We start from the raw sequence: 17,803 nt of genomic DNA on the forward strand, positions 1-17,803 counted from the left end.
GAAAAGAGTTCCAAACCTGAGCCCCCCAGCAGGGAACCCCAACCACCCACTGGTTTCTGTCATTCACAACGTCCACAGAGCACGTTATCTACCCTAATCTGTGCCTAGATCTCCTAGAACTGTAAACGAGCAATGGAAATACCATGTGTAGGTTCCTTTCTGCTCCAAAAGGCTGAATTTTAAGACCTTAACTATTAGCGTAAACCCTCGTAAGAGTGACTGGTTTTGGTTAGAAATGCTAGAATGGAATTGGGGGAATCATTCCAATCAGGAATCCCTTTCAGACTCATTTTTACTCAGGCCCAAAGGAAACTGTCTCTCTTTGGATGTCATAAAAAAGAAAAGGTCAGAGGTGATTTCTTTTTAATGGCATTAGTACTTCGAAACTGAAAAAGCGTCCCTTTGTTGAGACTTCTCACCAGTCCTGCCCCTTTAAGACGGGAAATAGCCCTAGTATGGTTTCATTAAAAGGAAGGCAATATGGTTGGGGAAGATTCACTGATATCTCAAGTGAGCCTGTGCAAATTTAATTCTATTTGGGTATTTTCACATCCTATTGCCCTGAACCTAGCCTATGACAAATACAATACTACATACAAATGGTCTCGGTTCTGGTTTCTGTAAACTCACCTGGCTCAGCTCTGCCCCACCAGACCCTGGAACCCCGGCTACTACCACCCGACTCCCATCCTGTAAGTCTCTTTGCATCAGAAGTGAGCATCAGGGAGCAAACAGGGGCTGCACATTTAGAGCAGAGCCATACTGTACTCACTGCCTGATTTGCCCAGACATCCAGAACAAATCAGAGTGATGTGAACCCTGCTTGCTAAGTTTTGTGCAAAGTCCAATCCACCCCCCCGCCCGCCGCCACCATATGATTATTGACGCTTCTACAGCCAAAATTGGAGGGGACCACTGCCCCCTCTCTCCTGCTGCCAGCAAATGCAGGGCTGGTATCCCAGAGGAGAAGAAAACCAGCCAAACCATAGAGCCCACGGCCCTGACCTCCACACCTACCACCCACCTGTTGCCCTGAATAAAGAAGGACAGCACAGGATCACCTCTGCCGTTGGCTTTCATCACCTTCAGACAGTTCCCACTGAGGAAATTGTAAATGCGGATCTTGCCATCTGCACAGGCACTGATGACCCGGAGGAAGACAAGAGCCACGTGGAGCACCTCCCTAGAAGGGAACAGAGCAACAGGCAGGACGTGTCTTCTGGGAAACTGCTTGGATTTGTTTGTAGCTTGGGGGGATTTGGGGTGCATGCTTGGGAGGCATTGGTCATGACTGCCCTTCCTGCGATGTTTGCCATCATTTCATAATTCTGGATGGAAGCCATTAACCCTCAAGACATGGTTGCGCCCTCTCCTCCCATTCTGCTGTTATGTTTGCTGCAAATTGGTCAGAGTGCCACATGATGGCAATAGGCAAAGGCTTCCGTCGTGGCTTTTTGTTTTGTTTTGCTTTGGTCTGACACATAGACTTGTGCTTTTCTCTTACAATTTGGCTCCTACCTTCTGACTTCTACAAAAGCCATGCAGAGAAGTACTTCATGTTGTGATTCCTTTTCAAATAGCATTATTAGATAAAGAAAGAGCAGAAGAGATGGGAAAATGATCATCTTTATAGGAAGCAAGAACCTGACATTTCAGCAGTTTCTTCTGGGTCTTAAATTAGTGGCTTTCATTCTTTCAGTGAAACTTTCCGAAGGAAAAGTGTACCCAGGGAGGAGATGTAGGAGTTCCCTTTTGTGGTGACTAGCAGAAACAGAGAGAGGACCAGGAGACTTAGATGGCTCCAACAAAACCTTCCTACCATGGCTGTGGCCAAGTGGGACTCCAGGCATGTGAAGTATTCAATTCTACAAAATGTAATTACCCCATTCCCGTTAATGATACTAAAAAGTTGAATCTGGTGCCACCAAATTAGTTAGATCATATGTGCAAAGCAAGTCCTTCCATCCCTGCCATTCTGTACCTATCCAAGTCCATTCATGGCCTTGCTCATATGCTACCTTCTCTATAAAACCACGCTTTATCTCCATCTCCCCTTTCCCACGCACATATACACAAACTTCAGGTACACTGTTAGATTCTCTTGGGCAGAACATAAGTCTTACTCATCTTTGCATGCCCAGCACCTAACACAAGGCCTAACCCATAGAAGGTCCTCAATAAATATCTGTTGAAATGGCGAGTGTCAGCTCAAGTTTCAGAACATGATCACTGATACAGTGGGTTAAAAGAATGACATCCACCCCATAACATGTGGCCTTAGCCCTGATCAGATCCAAGAGCCAGATTAAGATGTTTCAAAGCCCCAGGGCGCCTGGGTGGCTCAGTTGGTTAAGCGACTGCCTTCAGCTCAGGTCATGATCCTGGAGTCCCGGGATCGAGTCCCACATCGGACTCCCTGCTCAGCGGGGAGTCTGCTTCTCCCTCTGACCCTCCCCCTCTCATGCTCTCTCTCTCTCTCTCTCATTCTCTCTCTCAAATAAATAAATAAAATCTTAAAAAAAAAAAAGCCCCAACCACTAGCAAAATAGAAACAACAAAGACTTTGAAAGGCAGGAACATGCTTAGTATGTTCAAAGGACAACAAAAAGGCCAATGTGGCTCATGTGATGGATAGATCAATCAGTCAACTGATCACTCATTCTGAAGTGTAAAATAAATATAAGAAAGTCCAACAAAGTTCTAGTTTTATTCCAAAGATGGAAATATAATACATTTACTGGTGCCTTAAGTGCATCTTAGTCTACCTGTAGGGGAATCCAGAGCTAGGAGAGATGCCCTGTGATAGAAGGGTTTGCGTCTTTCTGTACCTCTTTTGATCTTACAGAGCTGGACCTGCACTTCTCATAGGCTCCTGTGGCATTTGGTAGTTCAGCCTATACCATTATAGCCTAGTGATTGAAAGTACAGGCTTTAGGATCAGAAAACCTGGGATCCAAACTTGGTTCTACCACTTACTGACTGTGTAACCTTGAGAAAGTAACACGACCTCTCAGTCTTTAGTTTTCTCTTCTATGAAAAGGGGATAGTGATTTCTGCCTCAGAGGATTGCTGTCAGGATTAAATTAATGGAGGTACTTTTCAAACAGCCCAGTACCTAACACAATAATGGTTATTATGATCCTGTACTAACACGGTCTGCATTCAGGTTTTATCTCTGCCCCCCAAAAAAGTAATTTCTTTCTTAAGTCTCCTTCTTTGTTCCTTCTTTATCAAAAGACACTGCAGAGAGTGTTATCAGGGAGAATGGTGGAAGAAGGAACTCCAAAATCCCACCCTTCCAATAAAAGCAATGAAAAAACTGGCAAAAACGGTTGCAACCAATTTTTTCAGAACTCTGAAAAATAACCAAAGGCTTGCAGGAACCCAAGGAGCACTCAGACAAAAAAGAATGGCTTTGTCTCAATAAGAAGAATGAACTTTGTGATATATCAACTTACCTGAGTCCCATTCCCAACTCCCCAGCTCATTGGTAACCATGAAACTATCAGCCCACATTCCTGGTACTGGAGGAAACAGAACAAACCTCTTTCACAATGAATTATTTGACCTCTCTCATGGCTTCCTGGAAGACTTCAAAAACTTGTCTTTATTTTGCCTTAGTAGGAACGCACCCAATGCTAAAGCTGCTACCTGGGGGGGTATTCTTTGAACACCTTCATAGGCAAATCTTGTAGTCACTGCTGCCTAAGGCAATAGATATCAGTTGGAGCAAACAATACACTAACCAAAAAGCTTTAAAGTTAAAGCTGGGGAATAAAATGTCCATAAGGACTTTGAAAAGCTCAGACATATTCCTGAGGCTCTATGTGGCCATATACAGGGTTACGCACACACTGGGGAAGGACCTGAAAAAGCCCGAAGCTCTCACTCTTAGCTGACCTTGATGTTCTCCACAAGCAAAAGTGAGAGCTAAGGCAGAGTTGTAAACTGTCTAGCTGAGTGTTGAAAGTTTCCCTCAGTAGGTACACAGAGCCCCTTGGCAAAGAATGGGAGATATTTTACTTCCAGGTGTTCAAACCTTATTCCAGTCAGTGCACCACCAAGGTAAAAGAACAGAGACTTCAGCAGCCAAACAAGACAACTAGACAGACTCACTAAACAAACACACAATAAAAACCACAACAAGCAACAATGAAAACAAACCCTGGGAATGGGGAAGAATTTGATTTCCAGAGATGTCATATTAAAATATCTGAAATGACCAGTTTTCAAATAGATATATAAAACATAAAAAGATACTGAAGAGTATACACAGGGAAAAAAGCAACACTCTGACAGGAAACTCAATGGTTGGATTCTAGACAAAGACTATAAATCTGTTCTAAACATGTTCAAATAGCAAATAGGAACCATGTCTACAAAACAAAAAGAAAGTATGAGAACAGTGTCTCACCAAATGGAGATTACCAATAAAGAGAAATTATTAAAAAAGAAAAAGTTCAAATAGAAATTCTGGAGTTGAAAACTACAGGAACTGAGATGAAAATTCACTAGAGGGGCTCAACAGCACATTCATATAGGCAGAAGCAAAGGACTTAAAGAGAGGTCAATTTAGATTTTCCAGTCGGAGAACAGAAAGAAAAAAGAATGAAGACAAAAGAACAGAAACTCGGAAGCCTGTGTGACATCATTAAACCTCAACACATGCATAATAGGAGTCCCAGAAAGAAAGGAGGGAAAGAGGCAGAAATATTTGAAGAAATAATCGCCTAAAGCTTTCCAAATATGATGAAAATCATTAATCTACACATCCAAGAAGCTCAACAAACTCAAACTGTGGTAAACTAAAGAGATCCACACCTAGACATACCATCATCAAACTGTAAAAAGCCAAAGGTCAAGACAGGATTGAAAGCATCAAGAGAGAAACAGCTCATCACCTAAAAAGGATCCTCAATAATATCAACAATTGATTTCTCATTGGAAACCATCAGAAACTATGGAAGCCAAAGGCAATGAAATGACATATTCAAAGTGCTGAAAGGAAAAAATAACTGTAAACCAAGAATTCTATATCCATCAAAACTATCCTCAAAGATGGAGAAATTAAGATATTCCCAAATAAACAAAAAATGAGAGTTTACACTAGCAAGAAATGCTATACAGGCTCCTTCAGGTTGAAATGAAAGGACACTAGTGGTAACTGGAATCTGCATGAAGAAATAAAGAGCATCAGTAGAGGTAACTACCTCGATAAATATAAAAGACAGTATAAATGTGATTTTTGTTTATAGGTCTTTTTTTCTATCTCGTTTAAAAGGCAACTACATAAGGCAATAATTATATGTATGATGATGTATACACAGGATATAAAGATTTAGTCTGTGACAACAGGGTATAAAGGAGGAGGGAGAAGGAACTCTATAAGAGCCAATTTTTTATACTATTGAAATTAAATTGATATTAATATGAACTAGATTATTATAAATTAAGATGTTAACAGTAATCCCCAAGGCAAGCATTAAGAAAATAACTCAAAAATATAGTAAAAAAACAAAAAAATGACAAGGGAATTAAAACGGCACACCAGAAAATATCCAATAAACACAAAAGAAGGCCATAATAGAAGAACCGAGGAACAAAAAAATTACTTAAGACTATAGAAAATAGAAAAAGGGTAAAGTAAGTCCTTTTTACCTTAAATATAAATGGATTAAACTCTTCAACTAAAAGGTATAAATTGGAAGAAAGGAAAGAAACAACATAATCTAACTTTATGCTGTCTATAAGGGACTCACTTTATTTCTTTTTTAAAGATTTTATTTATTTATTTATTTATTTATTTATTTATTATTTATTTATTTATTTATTTATTTAACAGACAGAGACACAGCAAGAGAGGGAACACAAGCAGGAGGAGTGGGAGAGGGAGAAGCAGGCTTCCTGCGGAGCAGGGAGCCCAATGCAGGGCTCCATCCCAGGACCCTGGGATCATGACCTGAGCCGAAGCCAGACGCCCAATAACTGAGCCACCCAGGCGCCCCAAGAGACCCACTTTAGATTCAAAACTACAAACAGGTTGAAAGCAAAAGAATGGGAAAAATACCTAAACAAAGCACAAAGTAGAGACAAAATTTAGACACAATGTTAGACACACTTGTTAATAGAGACCAAAAAAATTATATGATGATAAAAGGGCAACTTCATCAAAAAGATATAACAACTATAAACACATATACACCTAACAACAGAGCCCCTAAATACATGAGGCAAAACTGACAGAATTAAAGGGAGAAACAGACAACTCCATAATCAGAGATGGAGACTTCAATACCACACTTTATTTTTCTCAAGATTTTTATTTATTTATTTATTTGACAGACAGAGAGAGACAGCAAGGGAGGGAACACAAGAGGAGTGGGAGAGGGAGAAGCAGGCTTCCCGTGGAGCAGGGAGCCCAATGCGGGGTCATGACCTGAGCTGAAGGCAGATGCTTAACGACTGAGCCACCCAGGTGCCCCAATACCACACTTTAAATGATAGAACACCTAGACAGAAGATCAGCAAGGAAAACAAAAGACATGAACTAACATTATAAACTAACTAGATCTAACAAGCATGTATAGAACATTTCCCCCAAATAACAGCAGAATACACATTAATCTGAAGAGCACATGAAACAGTCTCCAGGATACGCTTTATGTTAGGCCAGAAAACAAGTCTGAATAAATTTTGAAAGACTGCAATCATACAAAGTATGCTCTCCAACCTCAATGGAATTAAATTAGAAATGAACAACAGAAGGAAATTTGGAAAATTCATAAATATGTAGAAGTTAAACATACTCTTAAATAACCACTTAGTCAAGGAATAATTCTGAAAGAAAATTAGAAAATACTTTCAGATGAATAAAAATAAAAACACAACATATCAAAGCTTTAAGTGTGCAGCTAAAGCAGGGCTCAGAGGAAAATTTATAGTAGTAGATGCCTACATTTCTCCAACCAATAACCTAGCCTTTCACCTTAAGAAACTAGAAAAAGAATCTCAAACTAAATTCAAACCAAGGAGAAGAAAGGAAAATAAAGCTTGGAGCAGAAATCCATAAAATAGAGAATTCAAAAACTATAGAGAAAAGTCAATGAAAACAAAAATTGGTTCCTTGAAAAAAATCAACAAACCCTTAGCTAAACAACTGACAAATATTTACTTAGACTAAATAAGAAAATAAGAGAGAAAACAGAAATTACTGAAATCAGAAACGAAACACAGGATATTACTATTGATTGACAGAAATGTTCTGTAATTAGATAGTGGTGATGTCTGCACAACATTATGAATATAACTGAAACCAATGAATTGCACACTATGAAATGGTGAATTTGGTGGTTGGAGCAAGATGGCGGAGGAGTAGGAGACGTAGATTTCGTCTGGTCTCAGGAATTCAGCTGAATAGGGATCAAACCATTCTGAACACCTACAAACTCAACAGGAGATCGAAGAGGAGAGTAGCAACAACTCTCTGAACAGAGAAGCGACCACTTACTGGAAGGTAGGACATGCGGAGAAGTGAATCCGAGGCGATATTCGGGAGGATAGACGGCGGGGGAGGGGGCCTCCGTCGGCCGCTTCTGGCAAGTGCTAGAGCCGCGGAGCACAAAATCGGACCTTTTAGAAGTCGGCTCCACTGAGGGACGTCGCTCCAGTGGCTAAGCAGGGAGTGGAAACCTCGCGGTACAGTGTGGACTCAGGACCCTCGGGGTCACAGAAAGACCGGGGGTGCCTGAGTGCGGCAGAGCTCCCGGGGATCGGAGTGGGGAAGCCGGCTGCAGAGACGGAGCCGAGGCGCGGGCTCTCAGCTCGGGGTGGCCATAAACTGTGATCCGCGGCCCAGTCGGGTCACTGCTCCTCTAGCAGGGACCCAACAAGCAGCAGAGCTGGGGAGACTCCCCTCCCTTCCCCAGGAGGAGCGGCGCAGGAGCGCACCGCAGGGATCTGCTGGGTTTGGAGACTCCACACGGGGTCGGGTGCCAGAGACAGAAACGCTCGGTCACAGGCCGGGTGAGCATGGAGTGCGGCCGGAGACCGGGGACAAGGGAGTGACTGCTTTTCTCTGGGGGCGCACTGAGGAGCGGGGCCCCGAGTTCTCAGCTCCTCCGGGTGGAGATTGGGAGGCCACCATTTTCGCCCTGGTCCTCCAAGGCTGTACCGAGAGCTTGCAGGGAACAAAAGCTCCTGAGAGCAAACCGGAGCAGCTTGCTTAGCCCGGACTCACAAGGGCGGGGCAATTCCGCCTCCGGCAAAGACATTTGGGAACCACGGCAACAGGCCCCTCCCCCAGAAGATCAGCACGAACAGCCAGCAAGCCAAGACCAAGTTTACCGATCAAGGAGAACGGGACAACTCCAGCGCTAGGGGAATACTGCACATAGAATTCTTGGCTTTTTTACCATGATTCATTAGTTTTTCAAAGTTAATTTTTTTAACTGTTTTTTGTTGGGTTTTTTTTGAATTTTACTTTTTCCCTTTTTCAACCAACATCTTATCAATCCCTTTTTTAAAAAAACATTTTTTATTTCTCATTTTTAAACTCATATTTTATCCCTTCATAGTAGTTACCCTTATTTTTGGCATATATATATAAGTTCTTCTCTCTTTAAAATTTTGATATACAGTTTCTTCTAACAGATCAAAATATACCCTAAATCACTAGTGTATGGCTTTGTTCTGGTCTCCTGCCTGATCACAGTCTCTCCCATTTTTTTTCTTTTTTCTTTTTCTTAAATCTTTCTTCTTTCAAACAACTTCTTATCAATTCTGTTTATAAAACCTTTTATAAGTTTCATCTTTACAGTCATCTTCCATCCCTTCAATGTATTGAATTGAAAATTATTTCGTACATATATAAGTCTTTCTTCCTTTAAAATTTTAGGAGGCACTTTCTTCTAAGAGACCAAAATACGCCCAAAATCTAGTGTGTGGTATGCACTACCCTGATCATATTTGATCATATTCTGTTATTTTTGTTTTGTTCTGTTTTTGTTTTTTTATCTTTTTCTTTTTCATTTTCTTTTATTTTCGCTTTCTTTTTTCTTTCTTTCCCTTTCTTTTCCCCTGGTTTCAGGTCTTTTCTGATTTGTATAGAGTATATTTGCTGGGGACATTGTTAACCTGTTAGCATTTTGTTCTCTCATTTATCTGTTCTCCTCTGGACAAAATGACAAGACAAAAAAAATCACCTCAGCGAAAAGAACAAGAGGTAGTACCGTCTGCCAGGGACCTACTCAATACTGACATTAGTACGATGTCAGACCTAGAGTTCAGAATCATGACTTTAAAGATACTAGCTGGGCTTGAAAAAAGCGTGGAAGTTATTAGAGAAACGCTTTCTGGGGAAATAAAAGAACTAAAATCTAACCAAGTCGAAATCAAAAAGGCTATTAATGAGGTGCAATCAAAAATGGGGGCACTAACTGCTAGGATAAATGAGGCAGAAGAGAGAATCAGCGATATAGAAGACCAAATGATGGAAAATAAAGAGGCTGAGAAAAAGAGAGAGAAACAACTACAGGATCACGAGGGCAGAATTCGAGAGATAAGCGATACGATAAGACGAAACAACATTAGAATAACTGGGATCCCAGAAGAAGAAGAAAGAGAGAGAGGGGCAGAAGGCATATTGGAGCAAATAATAGCAGAGAACTTCCCTAATGTGGGGAAGGAAACAGGCCTCAAAATCCAGGAGGCACAGAGAACCCCTCTCAAAATCAATAAAAATAGGTCAACACGCTGACATCTAATAATAAAACCTACGAGTCTCAGAGACAAAGAGAAAATCCTGAAAGCAGCTCGGGAGAAGAGATATGTAACCTACAATGGTAGAAACATTGGATTGGCAACAGACCTATCCACAGAGACTTGGCAGGCCAAAAGTACTGGCACGATATCTTCAGAGCACTAAACGAGAAAAATATGCAGCCAAGAATACTATATCCAGCAAGGCTGTCATTGAAAATAGAAGGAGAGGTAAAAAGCTTCCAGGACAAACAAAAACTAAAGGAATTTGCAAACACAAAACCAGCCCTAAAAGAAATACTGAAAGGGGTCCTCTATGCAAAAAGAGAGCCTAAAAGCAGCATAGATCAGAAAGGAACACAGACAATATACAGTCACAGTCACCTTAGAGGCAATACATTGGCACTAAATTTGTATCTTTCAATAGTTACCCTGAATGTAAATGGGCTAAATGCCCCAATCAAAAGACACAGGCTATCAAATTGGATTAAAGAACAAGACCCATCCATATGCTGTCTGCGAGAGACTCATTTTAGACCCAAAGACACCCCCACGTTGAAAGTGAGGGGGTGGAAAACCATTTACCATGCTAATGGACACCAAAAGAAAGCTGGGGTGGCAATCCTTATATCAGACAAATTAGATTTTAAAACAAAGACTGTAATAAGAGATGAAGAAGGACACTATATCTTACTTAAAGGGTCTATCCAACAAGAAGATCTAACAATTGTAAATTGTTAGATCCTAACATGGGAGCAGCCACTTTTATAAGGCAATTAATAACAAAAGCAAAGAAACACATTGACAACAATACAATAATAGTGGGGGACTTTAACAGCCCCCTGACTGAAAAGGACAGATCATCTAAGCAAAAGATCAACAAGGAAATAAAGACTTTAAATGAAACACTGGACCAAATGGACTTCACAGACATATTCAGAACATTCCATCCCAAAGCAACGGAATACACATTCTTCTCCAGTGCCCATGGAACATTCTCCAGAATTGATCACATCCTAGGTCACAAATCAGGTCTCAACCGATACTAAAGGTTGGGATTATTCCCTACATATTTTCAGACCACAAAGCTTTGAAACTAGAACTCAATCACAAGAGGAAAGTCGGAAAGAACTCAAATACATGGAGGCTAAAGAGCATCCTACTAAAGAATGAATGGGTCAACCAGGAAATTAAAGAAGAATTAAAAAAATTCATGGACACCTATGAAAATGAAAACACAACTGTTCAAAATCTTTGGGATACAGCAAAGGCAGTCCTGAGAGGAAAGTATATAGCAATACAAGCCTTTCTCAAGAAACAAGAAAGGTCTCAAATACACAACCTAACCCTACACCTAAAGGAGCTAGAGAAAGAAGAGCAAATAAAGCCTAAACCCAGCAGGAGAAGAGAAATAATAAAGATCAGAGCAGAAATCAATGAACTAGAAACCAAAAGAACAGTAGAACAGATCAACGAAACCAGGCGCTGGTTCTTTGAAAGAATTAACAAGACTGATCAACCCCTGGCCAGACTTATCAAAAAGAAAAGAGAAATGACCCAGATCAACAAAATCATGAATGAAAGAGGAGAGATCACAACCAACACCAAAGAAATACAAACAATTATAAGAACATATTATGAGCAACTCTATGCCGGCAAACTAGATAACCTGGAAGAAATGGGTGCATTCCTAGAGATGTATCAACTACAAAATTGAACCAGGAGGGAATAGAAAAGCTGAACAGACCTATAACCACTAAGGAAATTGAAGCAGTCATCAAAAATCTCCCAACAAACAAAAGCCCAGGGCCAGATGGCTTCCCAGGGGAATTCTATCAGACATTTAAAGAAGCATTAATACCTATTCTCCTGAAACTGTTCCAAAAAATAGAAATGGAAGGAAAACTTCCAAACTCATTTTATGAGGCCACCATTCCCTTGATCCCAAAACCAGACAAAGACCCCATCAAAAAGGAGAATTACAGACCAATATCCTTGATGAACATGGATGCAAAAATTCTCACCAAAGTACTAGCCAATAGGATCCAACAGTACATTAAAAGGATTATTCACCATGACCAAGTGGGATTTATCCCTGGGCTGCAAGGTTGGTTCAACATCCGCAAATCAATCAACGTGATACAATACATTAACAAAAGAAAGAACAAGAATCATAGCATCCTCTCAATAGATGCAGAAAAAGCATTTGACAAAGTACAGCATCCTTTCTTGATCAAAACTCTTCAGAGTATAGGGATAGAGGGTACATACCTCAATACCATAAAAGCCATCTATGAAAAACCTACAGCGAATATCATTCTCAATGTTTCCCCTGAGGTCAGGAACGCGGCAGGGATGTCCACTCTCACCGCTGCTATTCAACATAGTACTAGAAGTCCTAGCCACAGCAATCAGACAACAAAAAGAAATCAAAGGCATCCAAATCGGCAAAGAGGAAGTCAAACTCTCACTCTTTGCAGATGATAGGATACCCTATGTGGAAAACCCAAAAGACTCCACCCCAAAACTGCTAGAACTCATACAGGAATTCAGTCAAGTAGCAGGATATAAAATCCATGCACAGAAATCAGTGGCATTCCTATACACCAACAACAAGACAGAAGAGAGACAAATCAAGGAGTCGATCCCATTCACAATTGCACCCAAAACCATAAGATACCTAGGAATAAATTTAACCCAAGAGGCAAAGGATCTGTACTCAGAAAACTATAAAATACTCATGAAAGGAATTGAAGAAGACACAAAGAAATGGAAAAACGTTCCATGCTCATGGATTGGAAGAACAAACATTGTGAAGATGTCAGTGCTACCTAGAGCAATCTACACATTCAATGCAATCCCCATCAAAATCCCATCCACTTTTTTCAAAGAAATGGAACAAATAATCCTAAAATTTGTATGGAACCAGAAGAGACCCCGAATAGCCAGAGGAATCTTGAAAAAGAAAAGCAAAGCTGGCGGCATCACAATTCCGGACTTCCAGCTCTGTTACAAAGCTGTCATCATCAAGACAGTATGGTACTGGCACAAAAACAGACACATAGATCAATGGAACAGAATCGAGAGCCCAGAAATGGACCCTCAACTCCATGGTCAACTCATCTTTGACAAAGCAGGAAAGAATGTCCAATGGCAAAAAGACAGTCTCTTCAACAAATGGTGTTGGGAAAATTGGACAGCCCCATGCAGAAGAATGAAACTGGACCATTTCCTTACACCACACTCAAAAATAGACTCCAAATGGTTGAAAGACCTAAACGTGAGACAGGAGTCCATCAAAATCCTAAAGAAGAACACAGGCAGCAACCTCTTCGACCTTAGCTGCAGCAACTTCTTCCTAGAAACATCGCCAAAGGCACGGGAAGCCAGGGCAAAAATGAACTATTGGCATTTCATCAAGATAAAAAGCTTTTGCACAGCAAAAGAAACAGTCCACAAAACCAAAAGACAACCGACAGAATGGGAGAAAATATTTGCAAATGACATATCAGATAAAGGGCTAGTATCCAAAATCTGTAAAGAACTTATCAAACTCAACACCCAAAGAACAAATAATCCAATCAAGAAATGGGCAGAAGACATGAACAGATGTTTTTCCAAAGAAGACATCCAAATGGCCAACAGACACATGAAAAAGTGCTCAACATCGCTCGGCATCAGGGAAATCCAAATCAAAACCTCAATGAGATACCACCTCACACCCGTCAGAATGGCTAAAATTAACAAGTCAGGAAACGACAGATGTTGGCGGGGATGTGGAGAAAGGGGAACCCTCCTACACTGTTGGTGGGAATGCAAGCTGGTGCAACCCCTCTGGAAAACAGTATGGAGGTTCCTCAAACAGTTGAAAATAGAGCCACCCTATGATCCAGCAATTGCACTACTGGGTATTTACTCCAAAGATACAAATGTAGGGATCCGAAGGGGTACATGCACCCCAGTGTTTATAGCAGCAATGTCCACAATAGCCAAACTGTGGAAAGAGCCAAGATGTCCATCGACAGATGAATGGATAAAGATGTGGTATATATACACAATGGAATATTATGCAGCCATCAAAGGAATGAGATCTTGCCATTTGCAACGACGTGGATGGAACTGGAGGGTGTTATGCTGAGCGAAATAAGTCAATCAGAGAAAGACATGTATCATATGACCTCACTGATATGAGGAATTCTTAATCTCAGGAACAAACTGAGGGTTGCTGGAGTGGTGGGGGGTGGGAGGGATGGGGTGGCTGGGTGATAGACACTGGGGAGGGTATGTGCTATGGTGAGCGCTGTGAATTGTGCAAGACTGTTGAATCACAGATCTGTACTTCTGAAACAAATAATGCAACATATGTTAAGAAAAAAGAAAAAGAAGATAGCAGGAGGGGAAGAATGAAGGGGATTAAGTCAGAGGGGGAGACGAACCATGAGAGACGATGGACCCCGGAAAACAAACTGAGGGCTTAGAGGGGAGGGGGGTAGGGGGATGGGTTAGCCTGGTGATGGGTATTAAAGAGGGCACATTCTGCATGGAGCACTGTTATGCACAAACAATGAATCATGGAACACTACATCAAAAACTAATGATGTAATATATGGTGATTAACATAACAATAAAAAATTTTTAAAAATGGTGAATTTTATATCATATGAATTTTAAAAACATTACCTTAATACTACCTGTGGAAAAGACACTAAAGGCTAAAATTTTAAAGAAACTAGAGTACAGAAACTTTTTCAAGGATCATCATTCTTTTCAGCCCTATTTTTTTTTTATTTTTTAATTGTTATGTTAATCACCATATATTACATAATTTGTTTTGGTGTAGTGTTCCATGATTCATTGTTTGTTCATAACACCCAGTGCTCCGTGCAGAACGTGCCCTCTTTAATACCCATCACCAGGCTAACCCATCCCCCCACCCTCCTCCCCTCCAGAAACCTCAGTTTGTTTTCCAGAGTCCATCATCTCTCCTGGTTCGTCTCAGCCCTATTTTGTATCCTCTACGTTCATCCACCATATTCTCTCCCACACTATATGAAGAATCTTAATTTGGGGTGAAAAAAATTTCAGATCAAGAGGACAGAAGGAAGACCTCTTTCTTCAGTCCTTCTTCCACCAAAGGACAGACAGCCATGATACCTGTTTTTTCACCTACATCATATTCAAAAGATGGGTACCAGTCCCATCATTAGAATTCTACTCTCCAGAGAGGCAATCTGCAAGTTGGTCCTCATTACCAATCAAGTAGAAATATTTATTGAGCACTTCCATGTGCACTCCACTACTACAGATGAGTAGAGGAGGGGCCTACAAACAAGAACATTGACCATGTCCTCCACATGTCTATGGATTTGCTGTAACTGTGAAGGTATCAAGAACCAATGTGAATGAGATGGTGGGGCCATCATTCAATCAATGGCAATGAGAATGGTCTGAGAAGGTCTCATTGCTGAGATGGAGAAGGAGGCTGCTGGGTTGACAGAATGGCAACCAAACTGCTAGGTCTGCTGGGAACAGATTATTGTCCAATACCTAAACTAAGTCCTACAGAATCATGCTTAGAAGGCTACAGTTTTCAGGTGATATCATAAAGTCTCACTTTTTGAGTTTGATAATCCAGATGACATGCTAAGAAGCTTCTTGATAATCACATAAGGGTTGGATAAAGCACCAGACAGAAGCCTTGCCCAGCACCCACTCATCAATAATGCAGTCACACACCACAATGAATAAACAAACACATATGTAACCCAAATCCCCTTCTACCTCCCACAAAATCAGTGTGTGCTCAAGAGGTTCCTATGAAGACATGGGGAAATCTGGGCCATATTTTACTAAATAACTATCCCCAATAGACCCCCTAGAAGATCCATTTACTCTTTTAATCAATTAGGATAGCATTTTGTTTTCCTAGAGTTTTTTATAGCGCACTTAGGGGAGGAAGCATTATTCATGTAGTACAAGAGTGACCCAGAGCAGCCTACAAAACCCATGGCCATGGAAAAACCATTAACTGACCACAATATCCCTTCCAAGTAAGCTCAGATGTGACCTCAGACTACTTCTCAATTGGCTCTCCAGCATCACCACCACTAAATCAGGATTGGAATTATAAAATGAGATCCATTTGCTATCCTGGAAGAGAATTGTAGCCAGCAGACTTGTAAGAAAGCCCCTTCTTTAAGCCCTTAAGTTATTTTTAAACCTTTGGCACTTGGATGATTTTAAGCTTTTGTGAACACAAGCCTCCTGGCGTAAAGACCAACTCCAAGTATTTTAAGTTTACTGGACCTGGCATTACTTGGGACAGTTCTACCAATATTCCTAAGGTTGGTAGACAACAGATATAAATGTATCAGGTGTGTCATAAGCATAACATTTCAATAACTTCTCAAAATCCACAGCATGGACTGTTATTTCTTAAGAGAAATAAGTGACGTTGGGAGAGGGAATGGCCAAATGGGGTGGGGATGGGGAACAGGTAGAGGGGACAAAATGTCAGGAGAGCAGAAGGGACTGATCTGCCAAAAACCAAAGGCTAGGCAATGAGGGAAAGGGAGAGAGCACTACATTCATCAATCAGGGCTTTCCTGCACCTACTTTGGATGCTTGTAGGCCATGAGGCACCTCTCATACTTTCCCACCATGCTCCAGGCCATGACCAGGCCATCAGTACTTCCTGAGAGGAGATGCCACTGGTCAAAGCACAGACACTTCACGGCTCCCTCATGGCCGCTGAGAGTCTGCAAGAGAAAGTGGCTCTGTTTTCACCCCATCTTCAACACAGATTGTGAGTCCTCCAAGGACTCCAAAGCTGGAGGCTTCTTTAGATGAACTGCAAAGCCGCACTCCGCCAACCCATGACTACCACTCACTTGGTATTTACTGAGCCAACTTTACTTTTGTTCTAAGAAGGCCGGTGGTGTCCATGCCACCCTCTCTCCAGAGCTCTCTCCCTCTCTCTCCCCAGTGAAGGAAGAATGTGGTCAGGGGGAGGCCTTGCTCCTGCTGGGTCTGTGGCTGGGGCACGCCTCATCTTCCTGGCGTACAGGGAGGGCCAGAATTCACCATCCTCTGCTGCCACAAGGCGTAGGGGCAGGCGTTCCATCCCCAGCTCCTTGCCAAGACCAGAGGACACCTGGGCCGTCACTGCACCTTTAACTGCTGGTCAGACCATGGTGACTAGATTGATGGGAAACAATCCACCAGCCAGGCCAGCAGCTTCTCACTTTGCCCCCGTGCTCCTGGCACAAATGTATCTCACCACTGCCCACTAGGGCCAGGGGGTTTCAAATCCAGCAACATTTTTTCATGTGAACATTCGATCACTTTCAAGACAGTGGCTGTTCTGTTTTCATCAGAGAGTTAAGGAGAAAAACCACTGTGACTTTGTCCATTCCCTTACCCCATGCAAGAGTCAGGGTAAAATATTCTGGAAAAGGAAAAGTCACTTTACGTCTGCAGCTGTTAAAAGACCCTGAGCCCATATATCATGCTGAGTCAGAATGTAGGCTTCTACCACCACCTCCGTGACAGTGTGGGTCACATGATCCCTGACCCTCCACTGACTCTGAATGGCCCTTTTTGGGGGGAAGCGAGGAAGGGCTTCCCCATCAGCTCTTCAGGACCATCCTTTTGGTGACCAGAAGTCGGTAGCTTTAGGGTGGTCTGGGGAGCTCCATGGGGGAGACCATAAGTCCATCACCGCCAGGGCCCCATTCCCCCAACAGCCCACCACCCTCTCACCTTTACCAACTGGGCCATGACAATGTGCCACACTTTGACTAAGCCCCGCTCACAGCTGCTCACGATGTAGGTGTCATTGATCCTGGTGGCCAAGATGGGGTCTTTGTGTTTAAATGTCTTCAGACACTTCCCTGTCTCTACATCCCACTCTGAAAGGGAAGGGGGAAGAGAAGAGGCATGAAGGCAAGTTATGGTGGAGTTCTATACTCCATCACGGAAGTCAAGCCCATCACGTCAGACCCTAGAAGGCCGTCACTGGCCCAGCACCCCTGTAGGCTTGCCAACA

At 41.9% G+C, this 17,803-nt stretch overlaps 1 protein-coding gene across 5 annotated transcripts in view; it reads right to left on the reverse strand.

The window, feature by feature from the left end:
- Positions 1-17,803, reverse strand: part of CDRT1 (CMT1A duplicated region transcript 1) — a 47,526-nt gene that overhangs the window by 9,102 nt on the left and 20,621 nt on the right. For 4 of the 5 annotated variants that reach the window (XM_027625729.2, XM_027625727.2, XM_027625725.2 and 1 more), the window contains 3 exons: positions 17,518-17,666; positions 16,372-16,514; positions 1,025-1,183 (listed from right to left, as the gene is read on the reverse strand). In XM_027625729.2, the coding sequence (XP_027481530.2) occupies positions 1,025-1,183; positions 16,372-16,514; positions 17,518-17,666 (451 nt within the window). The remainder of the gene's footprint in view (positions 1-1,024; positions 1,184-16,371; positions 16,515-17,517; positions 17,667-17,803) is intronic. The other variant, XM_027625728.2, reaches the window with a different exon arrangement.

The sequence above is a fragment of the Zalophus californianus genome, chromosome 16 (genome assembly GCF_009762305.2).
Source record: "Zalophus californianus isolate mZalCal1 chromosome 16, mZalCal1.pri.v2, whole genome shotgun sequence".
NCBI classification, from domain to species: domain Eukaryota; kingdom Metazoa; phylum Chordata; class Mammalia; order Carnivora; family Otariidae; genus Zalophus; species Zalophus californianus.